The following is a 25,286-nucleotide window of genomic DNA, read 5'->3' on the forward strand; positions in this document are numbered from 1 at the left end:
CCCCGCCCTTATAACTCAGGCCGCCAAGCGCGCGCCCGCCCGCGCCCACCTCCGATTGGCCGGTGGGCTCCGGGGCCCGCCTCCGCCGCTCTTGCATTGGGCGTCCACACAGGCCACGGCCCCGGATTCGGAATCGCTACGGGCACCTCCCTCACCCTCGCCCAGGATTGGCCGAGGAGCTCGCGCTCGCGCTCTTTCCCGGCCTCTCATTGGCTCCTGGCGGCGAACTTTCTCTCCCCGGCCTTGTGACTGGTGGCTTTCTCCTACACCTTCAGCGGGTCTGGAATGGCTGCTACCTTCGGGGGCCTGGGCTCTGCGACTCCTGATTGGCCGAGACATGCGCGCACCACGCGCGATCCTTCGTCGAACGTGGCAGTGGGGCGGAGTTCCCAGCTGAGGGGCGGAGCCGCGCCTGCGCCTCCGAAACCCCTCGTGTTGCTTTCTGACTGGACCGCGTATCCCCAGTTGACACCGCCCCCCAGCTCTGCAGGCTGGAAACTGAGCTGACGCGCTTCCGGCGCGCGTGAGGCCCGTGCGGCCCCTGCAGTGGCGGCGGGCCTCCGGCACGGGCGTCGCCCTGGGGGCCTCGGCGGGCGGTCAGGGCGCTACCGGTGGCGGCGTAGCGAGGCGCAAGAGCAGAGCGCGGGGGGCGCGGGGAGGACCGAGGCAGGACGCGATGGGGACGGCAAGACTCGGCTGGGCCCGGAATGGGGCCGCCCGCCTGGTGAGAGGGTCAGGGCCGGCACCGTCTTCTGCGGCACCTTCCCTTCCTCCCACCGGCTGCCAGTCCCACGAAGCAGCCCCTGGGTCGCTTTCAGGCGCCCGGGTAGACCCGCGCCGTCCACCAGGGGGGTCGCTAGCGGCCACCGAGCTTTAAAATGCGGCCGGGCAGCGTGACTGGGAGTGAGCGTAACACGCACCGGACGTCAAGACTGAGGACGGGTGTGAAGTGTACGATATTCCCTTGATGACTTTTTATATTGACATGTTGGGATATTTTGTATACGATGACTTAAGTAAAAGTATTAAAGCTTTTTTTTTTCCAGTTTTTTTCTTTAACGTGGCTTTAGAACATTTAAAATAACGTACGTGGCCCAAATGTTGCTCCTGTCGGGCGGCGCGGCTCTGGACGGAGCAGCTCCTTTTCCTTCACAGCTCAAAGCCTAACCCTAACCCCACCCCACCCCCATCTCTACACTCTCTTCTTCATTTGTGTTCACTTCCTCGGTTGTGAAATGCCAACCCCACTGATTTTGACTCATCATCGATTTAATAACTTGACAGGAAAAAGGAGGACATTCCCACGTTAAATGTACACGTTGGCTATATAATAACATCCTGATTTCAGAAATGGTAAAACAGAGAAAAAAAGATGTGTTTGTACTTCTGAGAGTTTGCATTTATTGACACGTAGCTCCTGAGGGCCTGTCTTCTCATCTCTTTTGTTGTACTTCCTCACCTAGAATATGAATTCCTGAAGGTCAAGACCAGGTTCTCTGTGCCCCTCCCCCAGGGCCAGTAGAACAAGAGTCTGGGAGAGGTGGTTGTAGCTCCTGGGATGCCTGTCTACCTCACAGCAGGCACTGTACAGGAGCTGGGCCTCAGGCAACGAAAGGCTATGAACATGTGTCTCTGCAGCTGCGGCCTCCACCCCAGTTCAGTGGGGTCCTGGCCTGGGTGCTGGCCCGCTGAGCAGCAGGGCTTCAAAATAAGTCATCACAGGCACCCTCTGCTCTCTGGGAAAGGGTGGGAATTGCCTCATATCTCCTGCCCTATCTCCCAACATTTTCGTGATTGCCATGACCCCGATTTACAGACCACAATTTGGGTCTGAGACAAGGAACATTTGTACCGCGTCTAGATTTCAGAGGCACTCTTGAAATCAGAGTTTAGATGCCTAAATTTTTGGACTTTAGTTTTTTCATCTGGTAGGGACAGAGTGAAGAGATACCAAGCTGTTGATTAGTTTGTGATGGTTTGGAGGCAGCTTAGCCTCACAGCATACGGTAAAGTAGTTACAAAAGATGAGAATACTGGGACCAAGGAGAGAACAGACCAGACGCAGAACAGCAAGGATCTGAGTTGCTGGCTGTGGTTGACTCTCTCTGGTTCAGTCTGGGCCTCCATGGCCAAAGCCAAGGGTAATTGGGACACACCTTGATGCAGGTGATGACAGGCCACTGTTCTGCAGCCCAGGTGGACCCAGCCAAGTCATCGTTCTGTGAAAACCAGGGCTCTGGCCTGGGCAGGGCACGGTATTTTCATGCCTTTCCTGCATTGATGCACCTTCTCAAAGCACGTCCGCAGGGAAGTGGGGTTCCCAGAAAGCTGGAGGGAGGCCAGGTTTGGGGATGCACCAGGTCTCCAGTCTCTGGGGTTGGTCAGTAGTTGGGTGAGGTGCAGGGGTGCATCCTTCCCCCCAGGACACAGGCCAGGTTCACTGTACGCCTCTGCAGGCCTTGGCCCTGAGGGGAGGGCCAGCATCTGTCTTTTTCCTAAGGCCACTCACATGCCTTTCATGAGCAATTCTAGGAAGAGGCGATGGAGCCGTGTTCACTCTCATACCAGTGCCCTGAACTGGAGTGCACCTTTGGAGGGCAGAGCCCCAGTGGCTGTGGCTCTGGCATCTCTATGAACACAGCACAGCTGCTTCAGGATGTCCTCCAGGGGTCTCTCACGCCCAGAGAAGGTGCTCATTAAACACTGGTTGAACAACCGAGTGATAAAACATTTTGATAAAGACTACTCTCAAAAATAGAGTTCTTGGGGACTTCCCTGGTGGTGCAGTGGTTAAGAATCCGCCTGCCAATGCAGGGAACACGGGTTCGAGCCCTGGTCCAGGAAGACCCCACATGCCGCGGAGCAACTAAGCCCGTGCGCCACAACTACTGAGCCTGCGCTCTACAGCCCGCGAGCCACAACTACTGAAGCCCGTGCGCCTAGAGCCGTGTGCTCTGCAACAAGAGGAGCCACCCAATGAGAAGCCCGCGCACTGCAATGAAGAGTAGCTGCCGCTCGCAGCAACTCAACAAAGCCTGCGCTGCAGCAACGAAGACCCAATGCAGCCAAAAAAATAAATTAATTAAATAAATTAAAAAAAAAAAAAAAAGATTCCACACTTCCACAGCAGGGGGCGCGGGTTTGATCCCTGGTCAGGGAATTAAGATCCTGCATCCTGCCTGGTGTGGCCAAAAATTAAAAAAACAAAAAAAGTTATCAGGATAAAACAACTCCCTTTCAACCCGATTGGAGGCATTGAGGGAGTTGACAGCAGGCTCGTGGATACCCAGGAAGTCCTCCTGACTGCAGGTTTCCCCTGTGGAGCAGCAGCAGGGGGGCAAAGGCTGTGCCATGGGCCCCACAGCCCTACACATGGGTGAGCTGGGACATAGGAAGAAGGTGCGGTGGTGAGCGTGGCCCTGGTGGACTGAAGTGGACCCTGATAGTAAAGTATGACAGTGCTGGCCATGGAGAAGATTCTAGCAAACTACAATAACTGGTGAGTAGTCACAATAAAGGCGCTGACCTGGTGTCCACTGCCACTCTCCTCAGTGGAAGAAGGGTCCATCTAGGGGATGGCTGAGGAGGCAGAAGCTTGGGGATGACTAGGGCCATGGACAGAGGGAGGGAGTGGAGAGGAAGGGAGTGGAGAGGAAGGGTCACAGGCACTGGCTCACTAGGGCGGGGAGCCCAGGCCCAGCAGCACGGAGCTGTGCAGACAGGTTTGGGTTTGGGGTGGAACCAGAAGGATCAGGTTAGACTTGGGACCTGAGAGACACGTCATGCAGGTCCTGCAGGTGCCACCTCATGTAATCCTTCACCAGAGGAGGAACCAGAACAAAGTCCTGGCTGTTGGCAGCGTGTCTGTACTACTTGGCACTTGGGGTCTGAGTTCACGCATCAAACTAAAGCTTGGAAAATCCAAGAGCAAAAATAGCAGGCCCTCTGGCTTGCTGGAGCCTCGGAAGGCCCTTGCCCAATAAACCAAACTGCTGCTAGCACAGGCTGACCCTAGGTTTGATGATTTTCACTGGACCACTTAGGAGGTGGACAGGGAGAGTTAGAGCAGCTGTGGCTGGCCCCGGAGCTCCTGCAGACTGAAACTTGTAGCCACCACCTGGGAGCCTTTCCCCTCCAAAGGTAGAGCTGTTTCAGAGGTAGCTGTGTCTGAATTTAGTGGGAAAGGCCTTGGGCCTCGGATCCCAGAGCTGTGCAGTTTCACTGCCTCCCCCTGCCTCTGGCAGGCAGTCCTGGAAGAGGCTGGTTAGGGTCCTTAACCCCTGTGGATTCCAGAGCTGGGGGCTATGGCTCTTGGATTTACGTCTGGGCCAGCTGCTGCACGAAGTGGCATTTTATCCCATTACCCAGCCCAGCGCCCAGACTCCAGAATCCCACCAGGGCCCTGGTAAGGAAGGCCAGGAGATAACCAGCCCTGTGGGTGCCATCCTGCCATGACATGTGGTCACTGACCTGCGGGTGGGGGTGAAAGGGTACCTCCGAGTCCACCCCAGCTGGTGATAAGGTCCTGGGAGGGCTCACCCTACTGATAAGCACTGGGAAGAGTGGCAAGCTCTGGGAGGTGCAGCCAAGGCGGGCTCAGGAAAGCGGCTGTTTAGGTGTGACACATACCACTTTTCTCACCAGCTCAGAGCACAAAGGGAGATTTTGCAACCAGCATTGAGCCATAAAAAGAAGTTTCTGGAACTGACACTCTGGAGCTGGGGATTCCTAACTGCCCTTTCCTGCCTCAGGGCTGGGAAAGGGCGTCTTAGGTACTGGGTGCCCTTGCGGGTGATGCTCTGAGGCAGCACAGTCCCTGCTACCCCAAGGTCCTGAAGAGACCCTGATGGTCAGCGGGACTGGCTGTGGAGTATGCATGGCCCTTGGCAGTCCTTCAGGGCTCCCTAGGTGCTCTTTTGTACCTCCATGCAGTGAGGATCCCCATCTCTTCCTGTTCACCCCACCTCACCAATCCCACCTTTGGACCTCTGGCCCTGCCTGGCCCTACAGGGCACAGGGGCTTGGCCAGCCTTCCATGGCACCCTCCATTGGCCCTGCTGCCCATGGTGCCAACTTCTCCACCCTCCTACCTAGCTTGGAGTCCTTATCCCAGGTCCCTTGCGACCCAGTCATCCCATTTGTTCCCAAGTCTTCAGCAAGATTCCTCTTCTCTGAGGCTGAAAGTGTTCCCTCCCAGAGGCTCAGACAGGGCCCATGAGTGGGGTGTGGGAGCCACTCTGGACACCCCACCGGGCCCAGGGCCTGACTGTGCCCCGCCCTTTCCCTGCAGGACCCACAGAGCCGAAAGGGTAGCACTGGCCTCACGGGCTGACATAACTAAGAAAGGGCTTTAAACCCATTCTCCTTCAATAGCCACAGGAGCAGTGGTGACTGCACCTGGCCCCTGGCCGGCCTCTGGGTGCCCTGGGGTAGCAGAGGAATGGGGCCCCACTTCCCCTTTCCCACTAGGAGACGACCAGCAGACACCCTGGCTCCTTAGGGGGAGTTTATTTCCCGGTCAGAAAAGGAGAAGCAGGACAGGCTCTTGTGCGTTCTAGGCCCGGGCCTGACCGGGGAGGGGCAGGGTGGGGTGGGGGGCACAGGGGACGGCTCCAGCTGTGCAAGCTTGGTCCCACAGTTGTCCTGGCTGGGTCCTGGTTGGCCTGCTGGGGATGATGGCACCGAGCCTGGGGGCAGAGGCAGCAGGCCAGTGGGCCCAGAGGACGGCACATATGGAGGCAATAAATACTGACCGGCCAGGCACATGACTCCAGGCCGGCAGGCCCAGGCGGGACAGGTAAGGCTTGGCCACTGGTTTTGTCTGCTCAGGGCTCTCTTTTGGGGCCGTGGGCTCTAGGCACTGCCCACCGGGACAGAGAAGGCAGAGGTGTGAGGACACCCAGCCTCCCAGATGGGACTGGAGGCCGCTCAAGGTTTGGCATTTGGCTTTCCCAAGCCCCTGGAGCCGTCCCCGCAGCCCTGGCCAGGGGGAGGGGGACTGGCCAGGCCCAGGCAGACCGGGGAGCAGCAGCAGCACATCCCACACACCTTCTCGGGCCACGGGGATCACAGACGGGGCAGGGACTGGGGGAGACCACATGCTCATGCAGACACGGGGTTAGGAGATTAGTGACGCCCCCTCAGCACACGTTCCACATGTTAAGGCATCATGGTTAGACGGTTACTGACAGCGATGGATAGACTGACCGGGGAGAAGTGAAAGCTGGAGGACGACCGGCCCAAGGAGGCCCCACGTGGTACACCCCACCCCCACCAGGAGGGCGTGCTAGAACACGAGGTGAGGTGGGGCAACAGAGAAGGCCCAGGGGACGTGAGCCCCTCTGCAATGCCTGGCTCCCTTGCCAGGACCTCAGGTCGGGTTAGGACGGTGGGGGAACCTCAAGGGATACAGAAGGGGAGGTGTAGACCTCCCTCCCCACAGCACAGGCGGAAGCAGCAACAACACTAGACCACCGAGGAGGCTGGGGCCAGCAGGCTGGAAGGGTGGAGGAGGGACAGACAGGCCGGCCAGGAGGCAGACCAGGGGGAGTGGCGGCAGCGTGGGCGGGCCCTGTCAGCACTTTGGTCTGGGGTCGGGAGGGGTGGGGAGGGGCATGTTCGTCCTTCCGTCCGCCCGCCCTGCCCACCTCCCAGCCACAGCTCAGTCCTTCCACTCCTTCTTGATGGTGAGGTTCCACTCCCAGGACAGGTGGTCAGTCCTGTCGTCGTCTGTGAAGCGGGACTTGATGTTGTAGCTGCCTCGAGCCAGCATGCCCTTGGGGGCCTCCTCCATGGGGGTCAGGAACTCGTATTCCTCTGCCCGAGGCCCATAGCTCCCCACCATGTAGTCGGTCTTGTCAACTGCGATGCAGAAAAGGCCGTCAGGAAGCAGAGCTGGGCGTTTCCTCTCTCCCTCCTGATCCCTGAGCCCCTGGGTGGCCACCTCCCTCTTGGGGGCTCGGGCCTGGCGCCCACCCTCACTCACTCTTAACGCCTTTCCTGTACGTGTGCTGGATGTACTTCATGCCGGACACGATCTCTCGGTTCACCTGCAAGGAGGCACCCCAAGCAGGGCTCAGCCAGGATCCCCAGCCCCAGCCCCTGGCACCTCCCTGAGCCTCCTCCTTACCCGGAAGGAGATTTTTATCCTGTATTCCACACCCTCCTTCAGCACAAAGGACTGCTTCTTAAAGCTCTCCAGATCACCTGCATTTGAGAGGAACGCCACACTAGGAGGTTCAGCCAGGGGCAGCCTCTGGCCCTGGTGGGGTGCTCCTTCCACCCGCCCCCCCCACATAACCCTTGGCAACCCAGACCTAGACCACATCAAAGCCAGAGCCTTTTAAGACCACTTGGCTACAGTTCTTGTGCTCCCCACAAGAGGGCGCCAGCACCCCAAGAAACTATTTTTAGGGGAAGCAGCAGGCTGCCAGGCAGCCCCAGCCAGGAACCTCAGAGATGCCACTCACCTGTCAGGTCCAGCTCCAAGGGGCCCGGGGCGGTGCTACAAACCAGGATCAGTCGGGTCACCACAACATTGGGGACGTTGGGGTCTGCAAAGTAACAGCAAGTTGGAGTTTCACCAGTGGGGGAAATAGTAACAAACACCCAGAAAAGCGACAGGTGTCCACACACACCCACCAGGGCCCACTCACCGGCGGACACGGCCACACGGCCCAGCAGGGCCTCCTTGTACTTGCGCAGACTCTCGTCGTCCTTATCCAGCTCCTGGATCTCCTGGATGCTCTTCTGGGCCGGGGGCTTGTAGTTGACCGAGTGTTCATCCTCCTCGTTCTCAGCCGCAATCTGCGCCAGCTGCTCGGCTGTGGGCTCCTGCTCAGCCATACTCACCTCTAGCTAGGTCTGGGACACCTGTGGGCAGGGTAACATGGGCTGTGGCATCTCCGAGGGACCCACAGTGTTTCCCCTCCTGCCCCTCTGCAGGTCCCCCAGGTGATCTGCGTCAGATCTCTGCAGGTGGCCAAGCCCCCACCTGAGCCCAAGGAGAGGTGCACTTTCTGTAACAGGAAAGCAACGACAGCCAGAACTTGCTCCTGAGGCCCAGAGGGGCCACACTCACCTCCCTGCCCTGCCCACCTCAGGGGACCCCACCCCAGGTCCAGCACCCAGAGCTAAATGGAACCTGCAGCCTGCTCCTAGGGGAGACCAGGCACAGCTCCCCTACTGCCCAGGAAGCAGCAGCACCCTGGTCCCACCAGGCAACATCAGGACGAAGTCCTGCTGCTTATTCTGAACTGCCCAGGCCCTTGCCTCAAGGGACCCCTCCTGCTGGGTCCTCTCTAACCAGAGAGTTCCTTCGGACACGTCCTAGCTTTAAACCAAAGCCTCTGTGCAAGATATGGGTCAGTTCTGTCTCACCCTTCAAACACAGGACCCTCCTAAAGCTCACATGACAGGGCCAACCTCAGTCTCACAGGTAAGTCCTAAAATGGCATGAGAGACCCTAAGTATCTGCCAACCACATCTCCAATTGTGAGGGTCTGAGACCTAGAATTTGCGAACCGCTGCAAACATGTGGTAGTCTCAGGACCCTCCTTCCGGACCCTGCCCCAGAAGAGCCCGCAGCAGTGCTGACAGAGCGAGGAGCAGCGATGGGGCAGCCACTGGGCTTCCTTCGCTAAGGATGACCGTCGCACCCCCTAGAATCCCTGAGGAGTATCTGACACCCGCTCAGATCTGACCTGGCGGTGCAGAAGGTGGGTCAGGGCCACCAGTTGCCAATAAAGATAGCCAAGACCGGGACCCGCGCGAGGATCAGATCTTACAAAGGGCCGCTAGGGACCCGGAACCGCCCGGCCGCCGCAGGCGGGGTGGGGCCGGCCCGCTTTTGCAGACCTCCCTGCTGCTTCCTCTGGAATTCCTCTAGAAGACTCACGCCCTAACGCCACTCAATCGCGGCCGCAGGCGACAAAATCCTTTAAGTGCGATGGCGCGGCCCGCACTTCCGCAGGGCCTGCAATCTGGGCCGGGCGCGGCCCGGCGCGTGGGGTGGGGCGCGTGGACCTAACCGCCCAAGGGAAGGGGCGTCCGGCCTGGCCCAGGCCCGCGCGCACCAGCGGGGAGGGGGCCCTGGGCATGAGCGGCGACCACAAAAGAGACCTGCTCAGCCCCCGGATCCCGCCCCCAGCACCCAAGCCCCCGCCTCCGGATCCCAGCGCCCCCGACCCGCACGTGGGCCCGCCCTACGCCCGGGCCACCGCCCGCTGTCAATGCCGCCCCCGCCCGGCGCAGACCCCTCGGCGGGGCTGGCGGGCGGGGCGGGCGGCGAGAACAAAGGCGCGGGCCCGGCCTCCTCCCCCGCGGCCGCCCCGCCTGCCGCGCCCACCGCGCTCGCCAGCCCCGCCGCCCGCGCTCACCGGAGGATCGTCCTCGCCGCTCTCGCGCTCCCTCCCACACAGAATGACGAACCTTGCCGCCCCGCCCGCGCGCGCCCGGCCGGCCACTTCCGGGGTCACGCGACTTCCGCTCGCGACGGGCGGGCTGCTGAGAGCTCATGCGCGCGGGGGCTGACGTCAGCGCGCCGCCGCCATCTTGCGAGCACGGCCTCGTGGGCGCGTCCCGCGTGGGCGGTGCGACGGTGGGGACACCTGCGGAGGCCTATCCCGTTGGGGGTTCTGCGCCCTTTGCCCCAGGCATTTTTTGGACCCGGGCATCCCCAGGGGTCAGCCCGCAAGCTGAAGGGGCGGGGCAGTGTCACAGTCTCGCTGAGCCCCACGCAGAACGTGGGCGCGGCGTGGCATTTCCGCGAGGTGCTGGAACGCGCGTCTGTCAGTCAACGGGCGCGTCTCCCTCCACGGCCCCGCCTCCCTCTGTGGGTACGCAGCCGTCATTCTGCGAGGACAAGCGGGCCCGGCCGGTCCCCTCTAGGAGCCGGGGTCAGCGGATGGCCGCCGTCCAGCCCGAGGCGGCCTTCGCGCCAGTCGCCGCTGTCTGGCCTCCCGGAAGTTACCGCCGGACGTTCATCCGCGGGTGTCGGCCTAGCGCTCCCTTCCAGGAGAGGGATCGGTGCGCCTGCCGAACCTTTTGCTCCTTCCAGACCAAGTCAGCATGTGGTCGCTCTGCCCGGAGCTCCTGGCCCAGACGCCACAGCCGACCCGGGTTCTTCAGCCGCGTGGCGAGTATCGGACACTTGCCCATGCGCTCAACCCGGGAGCATTTTGCAGCTCCAGGTGGGGCCCATGATTTGTGACCAATGTGGCGGGTCTGGCGGAGCCCGTGCCGCCAGTGCCCGCCGAGCACCCCGCTTCCTCCTCCTCCTCCTCGCGGGGTCTGAGCCCCCAAATGCTCAACACCAGAATCATCACAAACACACACCCCTAGATTGCGCGTAGGAGGGCCTTTTAGGCCATAGAACTTAATGCGAAATACTGACCTTGGTATCTTTTAGAAATGTCTTAACTTTTGAGGAGTGTTTGCGAGTTTTCTGTATCTAAGAGTCTCACTGTCCCCTTTATGTGTAGGAAGTTGAGTTGGCCAAAGACAGAGCATTCCAGTATGGTATTTATTCGGTGTGTGCTTCTGAGGCTTCCTGCCACTGAAAACCGCGATGCTAGAGCCAGCCGTCCTGCTGCACTGCTGAATCGCTGGTTGAGCAAAAGTTTGCTTTCCCATAACCCAAGTGCTTTTTGAAAAATACCGAACTTGTTATGTCAGTCACCTATTGCTGGGTAAAAACGTACCCTGGAATTTAGCAGCTTAAAACGACCAGCATTTACTATCTGCGGGGTGATTCCGTCTCCAGTCTTATGAGGTTGTGGTCAACTGTGAGCCTGGGACCTGGTCTCAAGGATCTGCAGCGGGCTGTTGGCTGGAGGGTTTAGTTCCCCGCTGCCCACAGCTTCTGGCCTCTCTATAAGGCAGTTGGCGTCCCCCAAGTGAGGCCTCAGAAACAGAGGGACTTCCCTGGTGGTCCAGTGGGCAAGACTGCACTCCCAATGCAGGGGGCCAGGGTTCAATCCCTGGTTGGGGAACTAGATCCTGCATGCCACAACTAAGAGTCCGTCCGCATGCAGCATCGAAGATCCTGCGTGCAGCAAGAGAACGCAAGCCAGGGAAACAGCAAGTGCCAAAAACAAAGCTGCAGTGTCTCTCACAGCCTAGTGTCAGAAGTGCCATCGCTTCTGCTCTCTTCTGCTGGTCACACGGACCTTCCCCAGTACAGCACCAGAGGAGAGCACAGGAACATGAGGACAAGGAGGCGGCCCACCACATGGACCAAGGTAGAAAGAATGGGATTATGAAGCCCAGTGGACCTATCACCAGCTTCAACAGGTACCCACCAGCTCGTGTCCAATCCTGTGTCATGTGTGCCCTCATTTCCTAAACACATGCAGCAAGTTTGAAGCAAACGTCAAATGTCATAAATATTTCAGCGTGTATTTATTTCTAAGGAAAAGGATCCAGACTTCCCTGGTGGCACAGTGGTTAAGAATCTGCCTGCCAATGCAGGGAACACGGGTTCGATCCCTGATCCGGGAAGATCCCACATGCTGCAGAGCAACTAAGCCCGTGTGCCACAACTACTGAGCCTGTGCTCCTAGAGTCCATGCTCTGCAACAAGAGAAGCCTACGACGCGGTGAGAAGTCCGCACACCGCGACGAAGAGTAGCCCCTGCTCGCGGCAACTAGAGAAAGCTCACGCGCAGCAACAAAGACCCAACGCAGCCAAAATAAATAAATAAATAAATAAATTTTAAAAAATTAAAAAAAGAAAAGGATCCTTTGGGAGTAAATAATAGCAGTACAGTCATCCCACAAACCACTCCAGGACTTCCCTGGAGGTCCAGTGGTTAAGACTTCGCACTTCCACTGCATGGGACATGGGTTCGGTCCCTGGTCGGGGAACTAAGATCCCATATTTCTACATGCCGCGTGGCGCAGCCTAAAAACAAACCACTCCAAACGCAGTGGCCTGGAGCAGCGGTTTATGGTTCTCTCCTATTCTGTGGGCTGAGGGCTGGGCTTTCGTGCAGCTGTAATCAGCTCGGTCGTGCTGCAGCCACAAAGACTGGCCATGAAGATTGGCCGTCAAGATGGCCCCATTTCAACAGCCTGGGCTGTTGGCCTGAGGACCGCCCACACAACTCCCATGGGATTTTGGCCGCTGGACTCCAAGAGCAAATGTTCCAAGAGGCCTGTCTACTGTGAAGGAAGGGCACGACCTAGCAGTAAGGGCAGGTGAGAATCAGGAATGGAGATGTAGGGAACAGTAGCCAACGTTCAATTCACAAATCACTCAGTTTATTACACACAGTTACAAAGTAGGGAAAAGGGGGTAATGAACCACTCCAAGGAGACGTCTGAGAAGGAGGCGTCTCAGCACGAGCAGCATCTCTGGTCTGGCCACAGGTCTTGAGACAAGTGTGAGTGGGAAGTTGCCTTCTGCTCTGACAGGGCCTCTGGCAACGTTCAAAAAGCTGGAACAGCTGTCAACAACGTGGAGTCGGGTCCTTCAGGGAAGAGTCTTCAAGTCACTGGGCTTAGTGGTCTCTTCTTAAGGAACAACAGTTACCCACCCCCTGGGGGAGGGGTCTTCACTCTGTCAGTTGTTCCTTCTCTTCCAGTGACATACATCATCCATCAAACTTCTTATCTAAAGTAACACTCTTAGTTTATCACTTAAGATACTCGCAGTGCTACAACAGACATTTCAAAACAACTAACATGGACGTTCACGTTGGCCAGTGTGACTCCATTTTGAACTACATAACTTGTCTTAACATAGCTCAAGTCCTACAAGTTTCACACAAGATGAATAGGAATCATAACAGAAAAGAAATCACATCATAACAGAGTTAGATTCCACCTCTCAACGGGAATAGAAGCAAAGGATGTGTGACCCTCTTGTGTAAAGCACACTCTCTGCCTCCCAGGACCCCCAGAAGTCTCATCCCATCATGGCTTCTGGTCAAGACTCTGGTGAGGGTGAGGCTGGGGGGTGTGGCTTCTCTTAATCTGAAAATTGGGGCTGAAGACCCAGAAGACCGGCTTTGTGGCACCAGACGAAAAGATTGTCTCACTCTCTGACCTGCAGAATCTGTGACCATAGTAAAATGTGTTTGTTTCACACCACGTTTTGGAGTAATTTAAGGAGTAGTAGGTACCTGGAATACCAACCAAGAAAATATAATAAATTCTTAAATATCAAGATCTAACCAATATTCTCCTTGATTGTACTGAGTTCTTTTACTTTTTGTCAGAGCTTCATACATTGCATTAGTTGTGTTAGGGTCTTCTTTAATAGGATCGTCCTCTCTGCTCTGTGCAGTGTCCTGTTGAAGGACCAGGATCACTGGTCCTTAGAGTCTCCCACAACTGGGATTGGCTGGCAACACCATACCCAGTGCTGACATTGTGTCCCTGCCCTTCATCCTTTCCATAGGTGCAGGTTGGACCTGCAGGAGCTGGACCCCTTGGAATGTGACGTGTTTCTGCACCATCACAAGGGAGGAATGACGCTGTTTTGAACCTTTTATCAAATTAGCAAAGAACCTAAGAGATGTAACAAGCATGGCCACACCCGGAACGCCCAGCGGGGCTGGGGAGGGCTATGAAAGTACACCTTGAACCTTAACAGTGTTCTGAGGAAAGAACCATGGCTGTGTGCAAAGGTTTAGTTGCAAGGACATTTATTTCGGCACTTTTACAATATCAAACGTTTTCATAACAGGGATCTGAAAAGCAGAGCAGATCATTGAGCAGCCCCAGAACACCTACACTGTAGTAAATATTAATATATATTAATTTAAAAACCCTGTAATTAAAACTTTTTACATTATTCAAATAAAAATATTTAATGACACAGAAAGGCAGCTTTACTGAGGTATAATTTACAAAATCCACCCATTGAAAGTTTACAATTCAAGAATCTTTTAGTGAATTTGTAGAGGTGCATAATCCTCACGCCAAGAAAGTTTCCCTTGAGCTGTTTGTAGTTGATGCCCACTCTAGCCCCCCTTTCCCCCCAGACCCTGGCAACCACTGTCCTGCTTTGTGCATCTGTAAATTTGTCTTTCTTGGACATTTCTTGTAAGTGGAATCACACAATATGTAGTTTCTGGTGTCTTGTGATTTCACCTAATGTTTTGCAGTCCATCTACAGCGTAGAATGCACATTTTGTCCTGTTTATTGTATAAGTATAGCATATTCTGTTTGTATTCACTTGTCAGTTGATGCACTTTTGGTTTCCTTTTTGTCTGTTGTGAACATTTGCTGTCTTTGCATGAACGTTTGTTCATTTGTCTTGGGTAGATTGCCAAGTGTGAAATTCCCCATGTTTTCCAAGGTGGGGATGTACCTTTTCACATTTCAGCAATGTGAAAAGGTTTCAGTTGGGCACACCCTGCCAACATTTGGCACTGTCTTTTTTTTTTGGCTACATTGAGTCTTCATTGCTGCACGCGGGCTTTCTCTATTTGCGGTGAGCGGCGGCTACTCTTCGTTGCGGCAGGTGGGCTTTTCATTGCGGTGGCTTCTCTTGTTGCGGAGCACGGGCTCTAGGCGTGCAGACTTCAGTAGTTGTGGCACGTGGGCTCAGTAGTTGTGGCTCACGGGCTCTAGAGCATAGGCTCAGTAGTTGTGGTGCATGGGCTTAGTTGCTCCGCGGCATGTGGGATCTTCCCGGACCAGGGCTCGAACCTGTGTCCCCTGCATTGGCAGGCGGATTCTTAGCCACTGCGCCACCAGGGAAGTCCCTGTCTTTTTGATTAAAGCTGTCCTAGTGGATGTGACATGGTGTCTCTTTGTGGCTTTGATTTGCATTTCCCTGTTGAAGAGTCTTCTTTGGTAAAACATCTATTCAAGTTTTTTTTTTTTTTTTAATTTTTATTATTTATTAATTTATTTAAATATTTATGGCTGTGTTGAGTCTTCGTTTCTGTGCGAGGGCTTTCTCTAGTTGTGGCAAGCGGGGACCACTCTTCATCACGGTGCGCGGGCCTCTCACTATCATGGCCTCTCTTGTTGCGGAGCACAGGCTCCAGAAGCGCAGGCTCAGTAATTGTGGCTCACGGGCCCAGTTGCTCTGCGGCATGTGGGATCCTCCCAGACCAGGGCTCGAACCCGTGTCCCCTGCATTGGCAGGCAGATTCCCAACCACTGCGCCACCAGGGAAGCCTGTATTCAAGTTTTTTGTCCATTTTTAAGCTTGGTTGTTCTATTGAGTTGTAAGACTATTGATGGATCCTGGATGGTAGTCCTTTGTCAGATATATTTTCTGTGACTTTGTTTTTCTTAATGATGTCTTTTGAAGGGCAAAACCTTTTAAGTGAATTCTAACATCAATTTTTTTTTTCATGGCTCATGCTTTTGATGTTGTGTCTAAGAACTCTTTGCCTCAGCCAAAGTTGTAAAGATTTTCTCCTATATTTTCTTCTGTTATGTGTATAATTTCAGCTTCCATTTAGGTCTGCACTCCATTTTGAGTTAATTTTTGTGTATAACACGAGTCAAGAATTGAGAAGACTAATAATTTTCCCCACTGAACTGTCTTTGCACTTTTGTTGAAATTTTATTCACCATAAACTTAAGGGTTTATTTATAGACTCAGTTCTGTTCCTTAATCTATATGCCACAACCTCTTGATTGCTGTAGCTTTGTAGTAAGTTTTGAAATTTGGTAGTGTAGATTCTCCAACTTTATTATTCTTTTCAGAATTGTTTTGGCTATTCTAGGTCCTTTGAATTTCCATATAAATCTTAAAAATCTGTTCTCGATTTCTACAAAAGCACCTATTGATAGGGATTACATTGACTCTATAGAGCAGTCTGGGGAGAATTGCCATTTTAACAATATTGAATGTTCCAACCCAAAGCATGAAATTTCTACGCATGTATCTATTTATTTAAAAAAATTTTTTGACCATGCCTTGCGGCATGTAGGATCTTAGTTCCCTGACCAGGGATTGAACCTGTGCCCCCTGCAGTGGAAGCAGGGAGTCTTAACCATTGGACCACCAGGGAAGTCCTTTAATTTTTTAATTGAAGTATAGTTGATTTACAATGTGTTTATTTCTGCTGTACAACACAGTGACTCAGTTATACACATATAAACATTCTTTTTTATATACTTTTCTATTATGGTTTATCCCAGGATATTGAATATACTTCCCTGTGCTATGCAGTAGGACCTTGTTTATCCATTCTGTAACAGTTAACCCCAAACTTCCAGTCTGTCCCTCCCCCATCCCCACACATCTATTTAATCTTTAGTTTCTCTCAGCAGTATTTCATAGTTTTCAGTGTGCAGGTCTGGCACTTCTATTGTTAAATTTGTTCCTTTTTTTTGGCTACATGGAGTGGCATGTGGGATCTTGGTTCCCTGACCAGGGATCGAACCCATGCCTCCTGCATTGGCAGCGCAGAGTCTTAACCACTGGACCACCAGGGAAGTCCCAATTTTATTCTTTTTTGTATTGACATAAATAGAATTTTAATTTCATTTTTGAATTGTTGGTTGATTTTTGTGTATTGATGTTATATCCTTATATTCTGCAACCTTACTAAGCTCATTTACTAGTTTTTTTTAAAATTAATCAATTTATTTATGGCTGCGTTGGGTCTTCGTTGCTGCACGCGGGCTTCTCATTGCAGTGGCTTCTTGTGTTGCAGAGCATGGGCTCTAGGCACGCGGGCTTCAGTAGCTGTGGCTTGAAGGCTCTAGAGCTCAGGCTCAGTAGTTTTTGTTTTTTTTTTAAATTTCTATTTATTTATTTATGGCTGTGTTGGATCCCCGTTTCTGCGCGAGGGCTTTCTCTAGTTGTGGCAAGCGGGGGCCACTCTTCATCGCGGTGCGCGGGCCTCTCACTATCGCAGCCTCTCTTGTTGCGGAGCACAGGCTCCAGACGCGCAGGCTCAGTAATTGTGGCTCACGGGCCTAGTTGCTCCGCGGCATGTGGAATCTTCCCAGACCAGGGCTCAAACCTGTGTCTCTTGCATTGGCAGGCGGATTCTTAACCACTGCGCCACCAGGGAAGCCCTCATTTACTAGTTCTTAAAGTTTGTGTAATTCCTTAAGATTTTGTACCTGTAGGATCATGTCATCTCTATGAAAATCCCTGGATTTACCCTTTCCAAGAAAAGCTTGTGTTAATCTTTTAAAAGAACATATCTTTGCCAATTTAATGTCCTAAAATGATGGCATCATATAGTTTTTTTTTTTTTTTTTTTTGGCTGCCTTTGGGTCTTCATTGCTGTGTGCAGGCTTTCTCTAGTTGCGGCGAGCGGGGGCTACTCTTCGTTGCAGTGCACGGGCTTCTTATTGAGGTGGCTTCTCTTGTTGCGGAGCAAGGGCTCTAGGCGAGCGGGCTTCAGTAGTTGCAGCACGCAGGCTCAGTAGTTTGTGGCTCTCGGGTTCTAGAGTGCAGGCTCAGTAGTTATGACGCACAGGCTTCGTTGCTCCATGGCATGTGGGATCTTCCTGGACCAGGGCTCAAACCATGTCCCCTGCATTGGCAGGCGGATTCTTATTAAATAATTGAATGTTGGTGATTAACTCAATCTCCAGCGCCTCTCCCCTCCCCAGAGGTCAGGGGATAGTGAGTGGGTGGGGCTGAGAGTTCCAACCCAATAATCAAGTCTTGGTCTTTCTAGTGACCAGCATCCAGCCTGAAACTATCCGGGGGCCCACCAAGAGTCATTCATTAACATAAATTGAAAGGGCCTTGTTATGAATAACAAAAGACGATCCTATCATTCAGGAAATTCCAAGGGATTTAGGAGCTCTGTCCCAGGAACCAGGGACAAAGATCAATTTACGTATTTATTATACCAGTCACTTTTGACTCCTTTTCTTTGCTTGTGGCACTTAGGTGGGGAGGAAGCCAGGACACCTGTGGTGAGAACTTCCCGTGGGCACTTCTGGATTTGCTAGGTGAATCCTCTAGGTGTGGTGTAGTGTGGTGTGGTCCTCTATTCCCCTTACATCTCAGGGGGGATGAGCCCCAGGTCAATTTCGGGAGGTGCTGTGGGCTTCCCAATGCTTCATCTCAGGGGACACTCTGCTGGTCCCACCTGCAGTGAGGTGCAGTAGGCTCCAGAAGCTGCCTGGCCCACCATCATCTATCACCACAGCAGCTGCTGAGGACTCTTCCCAACATGCATCATTTTATTAGGCATCAGAAAGTGGTGATTTTTCTAACATTTCTGCATTTCTTAGCTGGAATTCTTTTAAAAGAACCTCCAGTCATCAGCTATTTAATCCCTTCAAATTACAGTTTGTATAGAAAAAAACAGATTAAATGTTTGTTCCTTTGCTTTTATTTGCCAATGTTTAGCATGAATTAGTGCCCAAGTAATCTCCAAAGGTGAACATTAGATTTTTTTAAGTATCATCATCAACTCTTGGATGTTTATATATTTGACAAGGACCAAAAAAACAAAAAAGAAAACAACCCAGAAAGAAATATTAACTCTATGAAATCATTAATGGTAACTTGAATGGCTTGTTTATGATGGCTTTGTACATTTAAAAAAACTGGAATGCTCACATTGATTTTTATATACAGATATTAATTTACAATTAACGTGCTAAAACATTTTATAATTTGTTTCTACAACCCACATAGATAACATAAAAATTAACTCTGGCCTAGCTTAGACAAGCTGATGTATTTAAAACTAATGAGAATTGGGCTTCCCTGGCGGTGCAGTGGTTAAGAATCCACCTGCCAGTGCAGGGGACATGGGTTCGAGTCCTGGTCCCGGAAGATCCCACATGCCGCGAGCAACTAAGCCCATGCGTCACAACTACTGAGCCTGCGCTCTAGAGCCCGAGAGCCACAACTACTGAGTCTGTGTGCCACAACTACTGAAGCCCGCACGCCTAGAGCCCATGCTCCACAACAAGAGAAGCCACGGCAAAGAGAAGCCCGCGCACGGCAACAAAGAGTAGCCCCCGCTTGCCGCAACTAGAGAAAGCCCGCGAGCAGCAACAAAGACCCAGTGCAGCCAAAAATAAATAAAATAAATAAATTTTAAAATAATATTAAATTAAAAAAATAAAACTAATGAGATTATCTCCTAGTACTTTGATGGTTTATTTTTATATTAAAATCTTTAATGATGTATATTATTTACTGCTATTTTCCCCTAAATGGTCAGTTGATCCCAGGGTGACTCATTAATAATAACAGCTAATTAATGTAAGCCATATAAACATTTATGAAAATTATACAATCATATGTAATTCCATAACAAGTAATATATGTAAATTACCAAAAAAAAATCAACCAGGGTATGTGAGGAAGCCACAATGGAATGCAAAGTGTAACAAAAGAAACTAACTATAGTACAAATTACACAAATTACTCTGAAGGGGGTGGAAGAGAAGGACTCACATAAGCAACTTTGGAAACCAGTACTTTCACTGGATACTCTTCTATGCGTTGAGCTCAACTCACAGAAGAACCCAATTCTGTACCCTAGTTAGTAAATGCTTCTCACAGGGGTATATGTTAGAATTCTAAAATCAGGTTAGGTGGACACTTAAAGGATTGATATCATATAAGCAAATATCATGTTGATAATGAGAGCCAGGTTTCTCACTGTCAGGGAAAGAATTTACGAATAAGGGGAGGTGAGAAGGAATCCTATGGAATTGGGTTGGAATCAGAGATATCAGTATGAACTCATGGTTTTTAAAAATGCATATATACAGCTAAATAGATACAGAAATGAATATAGATGTGTATGCATGAATTAGTATATATAGTTCCTAGCTCTGTCCTGAGAGGGCTCAGAAGCAACAACAGCTCAGTAGCAATGAGCATACCCAATATCCAGATCTTGGTTGCTAAATACCAGTCTCCATGAAAGGAGCCAGGGACTAGGTGAGCCTGGAGCCTCTCCTGGGGCCAGAAAGTCAGGAAGTGCTTTAAAAAGGACATGGCGGGGCTTCCCTGGTGGCACAGTGGTTGAGAATCTGCCTGCCAATGCAGGGGACACGGGTTCGAGCCCTGGTCTGGGAAGATCCCACATGCCGCGGAGCAACTAGGCCCGTGAGCCACAACTACTGAGCCTGCGCGTCTGGAGCCTGTGCTCCGCAACAAGAGAGGCCGCGATAGTGAGAGGCCCGCGCACCGCGATGAAGAGTGGCCCCCGCTCGCCGCAACTAGAGAAAGCCCTCGCACAGAAACGGAGACCCACCACAGCCAAAAATAAATAATAAATAAATAATAAATAAATTTAAAAAAAAAAAAGGACATGGTGGTCTTGCCTGGCAGTGCAGCGGTTAAGACTCTGCACTTCCACTGCAAAGGGGTACGGGTTTGATCCCTGGTTGGGGAACTAAGATCCCACATGCTGCATATAACGCAGGCCCCCCCCCCCAAAAAAAAGGACATGACATGTCAAAAGGGCACAGGAGGAATCCTAACAGTCTGAGCAACAGAGTTAACAGTTACCAGATTATGACTCGTAGAATCAAATAAATATCCACAAGTCCATACTGATATATATAAGCAAATAAATGGTGAAGGGACTGCTCTTTCTCAGAAAAGAATTCCAATTAATGTTGAAAGAATGGGGGAAATGTAAAAAACTCACCATTAAACACCATAATAATAATTATTGCATCATAGGATGCTAAAATCAGCAGGCAAAATGGGGTGAGAAACAAGTATTCATTTAGTCTCAAAGTTCTCCTCCAATAAATTTATAGATTATAAAGGGGAGAAGGATAACACTACAGTCCAGAAACCTGGCAGCTCCTCCTGAACCACACAAGCAAGGTCACAGCATGGGTAATGAGACAGATAGACCAACATGCTGTACCCCATGGGAAACCCTTTCAGTGGTATTCCTGCCTGGAATACATAACCCTGGACTAATCATAACGAAGCAAAACAATCCCCAATGAGACTGATCTTCAAAAAGTGTCAAGGTCACAAAAGACACGAAAAGGCTAAGTACTACCAGTTACAGACGACTACAGACATCTTTAGCTCAAGGCAGTGGCCCAGGCATTCCTCTTCCATGTGAACCAGGGAAAGCATTTACAACACAGGCTATTAGGTCAGCTGGCTAAACTTGAATAAGGTCTGCGGTTCAGATACGGTATTGTTATCAAGTGTTAAGGTCTGATTATGTAAGATGATGTCCTTGTTTTTAAAGACATACACGTGGAAGGATTTAGGGGTATAGTGGCATCACGCTGTAACTTACTCTCCATCAGTTCAGAAAAAACAGAGAATGAAAAGGAACAGGGGGGGCTTCCCTGGTGGCGCAGTGGTTGAGATTCTGCCTGCCAATGCAGGGGACACGGGTTCGAGCCCTGGTCTGGGAAGATCCCACATGCCGCGGAGCAACTAGGCCCGTGAGCCACAACTACTGAGCCTGCGCGTCTGGAGCCTGTGCTCCGCAACAAGAGAGGCCGCGATACTGAGGCCCGCGCACCGCGATGAAGAGTGGCCCCCACTTGCCGCAACTAGAGAAAGCCCTCGCACAGAAACGAAGACCCAACACAGCAAAAATGAATAAATAAATAAAGAAACTTGGTGAAAAATGCCACCCCAACATTATTAAAAAAAAAAAAATAATCACACACACACAAAAAAAGGAACGGGGTTCCATCTGGGGGTCTGGGTGAGGATCCAGGAATTCTCTGTATGATTCTCACTTCTTTTCCATAAAGCTGAATATCAAAATTACAAAATGACACTTAAGAACATGCACAGTTAAATGGAGAAATAAGCTGACTTGAATAGAAATTAGGGAAGATGCTAGCTATGTCAATTTCAAGATCACATCATTTCTGATTGAGCATTTCTACAAAATCTAAAGAATACAGGTAATATAAAGAGATCTTTGTATTCATCTTTGTAAAACTGGAGTACAGGCACTCATGATGTTCAACTAAATCAACCTTTTACGATTTTATTTTGTTGAATGTGATGAATGTTGGTGATAATAACAGGACATTCAATTCCATTTAGGCTATGAGTGTTTGCAAGGAAAGGCCTCCAAATTGTCCAGGGAGGAATGTGTTATCCATGATAACTATTATTCAATCCAGACATTTAAAAAAGAAAGATTATAGGACTTCCCTGGTGGCACAGTGGTGAAGAACCCAACTGCCAATGCAGGGGACACGGGTTCGATCCCTGGTCCGGGAAGATCCCACATGCCATGGAGCAACTAAGCCCGTGTGCCACAACTACTGAGCCTGTGCTCTAGAGTCCACGAGCCACAACTACTGAGCCCGCGCGCCTAGAGCCTGTACTCCGCAACAAGAGAAGCCACCGCAATGAGAAGCCCACGCACCGCCATGAAGAGTAGCCCCCGCTCACCACAACTAGAGAAAGCCCGCGCACAGCAACGAAAACCCAACACAGCCAAAAATTAAAAAAAAAAAAAAAAAAAAAAAGATTATAAACTAAAGAAACTGCAAAGCAAAACCACAATGAGATCCCACTTCACACCCTATAGATGGCTAAAATAAAAAAAATAGACGGCAACTATTGGCAAGGAAGTGGGGAAATTGGAGCCCTTATCACTGCTGTCTGGAATGGAAGATGGTGCAGCTGCTGTGCAAAGATCCACGACTCCTCAAAAAGTTAAACTTAGTTGCTTTATGACCCAGCAATTCTACTCCACAGGAACTGAAAACTACCTCCACGTAAAAATGTGTACATAGATGCTCACAGCAGCATTATTTCAATAGGCAAAAAGTAGATACAACCCAAATATCTATCAACTGATGAACAGATAAAACAAAATGTGAAATAACCACCATAGGATATTTAGCAAGAAAAAGGACTGGATACTATCACAGGCTATAACAAGGATGAACCCCAAAGACATTATGCTGAGTAAAAAAGCCAGACACTGAGGTCACATATTGTATAAATCCATTTGTATGAAATGTCCAGAACAGGCAAATCCAGAGAGACAGAAAGTGGACAAGTGGAGGCCAAGGGAGGGGAACTGAGGCATGACAGCTAATGGATTTCTTTTTGGGGTAATGAGAATATTCTGGAATTTGAATGTGGTGGTGGATTGGTGACTCTGTGAATGTAGTAAAATTACAGTAAATGGGTTATTTCTATGGTATGTCAATTACATGTTAATAAAGCTCTCATTAAAAAAAAAAAAATCCTGCAGTAACAAGGGTCTCCTCTGGACAATCGTGGGAAGGTGACTGTTTACATCATTACCCTTTTGTACTGACTGAATGTGTTATTTTTTCAGTTAAAAAACTAGTGCTCTTAAGAGTACCTCACATTCCATACACATTGAAACAAAAACACAAAAGCCCACTCCATCATCTCTGCTTTTTCAGTCATTGTCTATGGATGTCACCCACGTCAGTCTCCAAATGCTAGGCCCTGGCGGCCCCTCCCCAGGCCAGGCTGCACCTCTGGTAGATGCCCCCACAGGGCTACTTCCTTCAAAGCCCAGCACAGAAGCCAGTAGTGAGGCCCCACGACCTCTGCCCCCTCCACCCAGCCATGCTTAGGCTCTGGTTTGTCCTGGCGTTCTCACCCCAGGACCTTTGCACTTGCTCTTCTCTCTGCCAGCAAGGCTCCCCTCCATATCCAGGTGCTCACACCTCCACCTCATCAGCAAAGTCCTCTCCCTACTCCTTACCACCCTCTGCTCTGTTTTCCTACACAGCCTTGTCACCACCTGACATCCTGTATTTCACTTTTCCCACCTTTCCCCCATTGGAATGTACGTTCCAGCAGAACAGAAATGCTCTATGTTCTGCTTCACTTATTTCTATTGTAGTTGTTAGACTATTATAATTTCTCGTTGTTTCCTGTATTAGAGCCTCAGCTCCCTGCATTCAAGAACAAACCCTTGTTTAGAGAACTGTTGCTGAGCACAGACGCAGCAACGTTCCTCTTCTGGTATTTCAAACCATGTCTGAGTGTGACAACTGTTCAACGACTCTGGCACCTTGACTCCTGCTGGGTTTCACATCACCTGCCAAGGGACAGGGCTGTTCCTCCTTATCCACGTTGCTCTGTAAACCACATGTATCTTTGCTCAATCAAGCAAACGTCAGGAACACACCCAGGAGCTGAGTGGCTCCTCTCCACCTGAGCGTCCCATCACAGCCCAGAAGCCCCAGTCCCTATGGGCGTGCCACCCTACCTGGCGCTGGCTTTCTTCTCAACACCTTTGAAAATCCTGAAGACTAACTGACCAGCCAAGCGAGGCATGTTGCCACTCCTGGACCAATCACTGAGCTTTCCACTCAGACCACATGGTGGGAGGCGGGCTGGGGCGCATCCCAGTGGGGGCCTGACCCAGCAAGAGGGGCAGCCCCATCCACCCGGTCTGCGAGACTGCAATCCACCATCTGAGCAAAGAACGTGAAGGAGAAAACGTGCAAGAGCACCAAGTCTATTTCATCCTTTCACTCATTCGACCAGTATTTTGGGGGATGAAGTGCTGGCCATCGCAGGGACACCCAGCACTGCCCTCAGGTGACCAGAAGCCTGATTTGCCTTGGAGCACAGAAGCTGCCCCTGCACACTCACCAGTCCCTTCTTTCCAAGAGTATCCCTGCGTGAACAGCAAAGCACATGGTCCTCCAGCCCTTGAAGTAATGCGAGGTTTCCCATTTCACAAATAAGAAGATGAGGATTAAAGTGATGGGGAGGCTTCTCTCAGCTCCCTGCCAAAACACAGGCTTTTTTGACTCAGTCGCCTCCCCACCACAGGCCTCCAGCAACCATGACGTCACCCCCTCCCTACTCCTGTCACCTCCAGCTAGTGTCCCCAAGCCAACTTCCAGGTCAGAGACATCCAGCTCAAAGCAACCCTCGTTTGGGTCCACATCTGGATGCCTACCCACATCCGGTGTTTCTGCCCCCCTGGACCCACCACTGAGCACGGCCCCTGTCCTTGGCCTGCTTTCTTCCTGGAAATTTCCCTTCACTAACGACATCCTCCTCCCATGCAGCACCCCTTGGCCACTCCTCACGATGCCCCACAAGCCCCCAAATCCTGGCCATCACTAGCTCCAAACACCTGAGCCAACAGCCCACGGCTCCCCATCCCAGGGGCCACTAGTCCCACCGTTTACAGCCTCTGGCCTGGGCCCAGCGCACCCCTCAATCAGGTGCTCTTCAGCTTCCAGGCGGAGCAGAGCAAGATGTCCTACCTCCTCTCCCAACATCCAGAAGGCAGTCTCTGTGCCTGGAACGTGCCTGCTTAGCCCAAGGCCACCTCCTCAGGGATGCTGCCCGGCTCTGCCCAGATGGTCCGACCTCTACCACACCCACCCCTCACGACCACGGCACCTGAAGCCGGGCCCTGGA

The 25,286-nt window shown here is 51.6% G+C and overlaps 1 protein-coding gene and 1 long non-coding RNA gene across 4 annotated transcripts; one reads left to right on the forward strand and one right to left on the reverse strand.

Moving 5' to 3' along the window:
- The first annotated feature begins 98 nt into the window (after positions 1-98).
- LOC309650614 lies at positions 99-23,110 on the forward strand. Its single transcript, XR_014257642.1, has 2 exons — positions 99-3,499; positions 10,482-23,110. It is a non-coding gene; the product is annotated as an uncharacterized lncRNA (long non-coding RNA).
- Positions 5,490-9,488, reverse strand: ARHGDIA (Rho GDP dissociation inhibitor alpha). 3 transcript variants are annotated; one of them, XM_082442191.1, is made up of 6 exons: positions 9,378-9,488; positions 7,656-7,872; positions 7,470-7,553; positions 7,130-7,206; positions 6,986-7,049; positions 5,490-6,861 (listed from the first exon to the last, which is right to left on the reverse strand). In XM_082442191.1, exons 2-6 carry the CDS (start codon positions 7,843-7,845, stop codon positions 6,662-6,664), a joined length of 615 nt encoding a protein of 204 aa, XP_082298317.1. In that variant the 5' UTR covers positions 7,846-7,872; positions 9,378-9,488; the 3' UTR covers positions 5,490-6,661. The 3 variants fall into 3 exon arrangements, with proteins under 3 accessions (XP_082298317.1, XP_082298319.1, XP_082298318.1); XM_082442193.1 differs by lacking the exon at positions 9,378-9,488 and adding an exon at positions 8,897-9,133 and having other exon boundaries at positions 6,590-6,861; XM_082442192.1 differs by lacking the exon at positions 9,378-9,488 and adding an exon at positions 8,703-8,866 and having other exon boundaries at positions 6,590-6,861.
- Positions 23,111-25,286: the final 2,176 nt, after the last annotated feature.

This window comes from Balaenoptera physalus (assembly GCF_965194825.1).
Source record: "Balaenoptera physalus genome assembly, chromosome: 20".
NCBI classification, from domain to species: domain Eukaryota; kingdom Metazoa; phylum Chordata; class Mammalia; order Artiodactyla; family Balaenopteridae; genus Balaenoptera; species Balaenoptera physalus.

What these genes read in the sequence shown, in the direction of transcription:
- ARHGDIA (XM_082442191.1), bottom strand. Translation starts at nt 7,845, where the DNA reads ATGGCTGAGCAGGAGCCCACAGCCGAGCAGCTGGCGCAGATTGCGGCT. An exon ending in GGATAAAAATCTCCTTCCGG is followed by an intron (nt 7,050 to 7,129) that starts GTAAGGAGGAGG and finishes GCCTCCTTGCAG; the next exon opens with GTGAACCGAGAGATCGTGTC. An exon ending in GTACAGGAAAGGCGTTAAGA is followed by an intron (nt 6,862 to 6,985) that starts GTGAGTGAGGGT and finishes TCTGCATCGCAG; the next exon opens with TTGACAAGACCGACTACATG.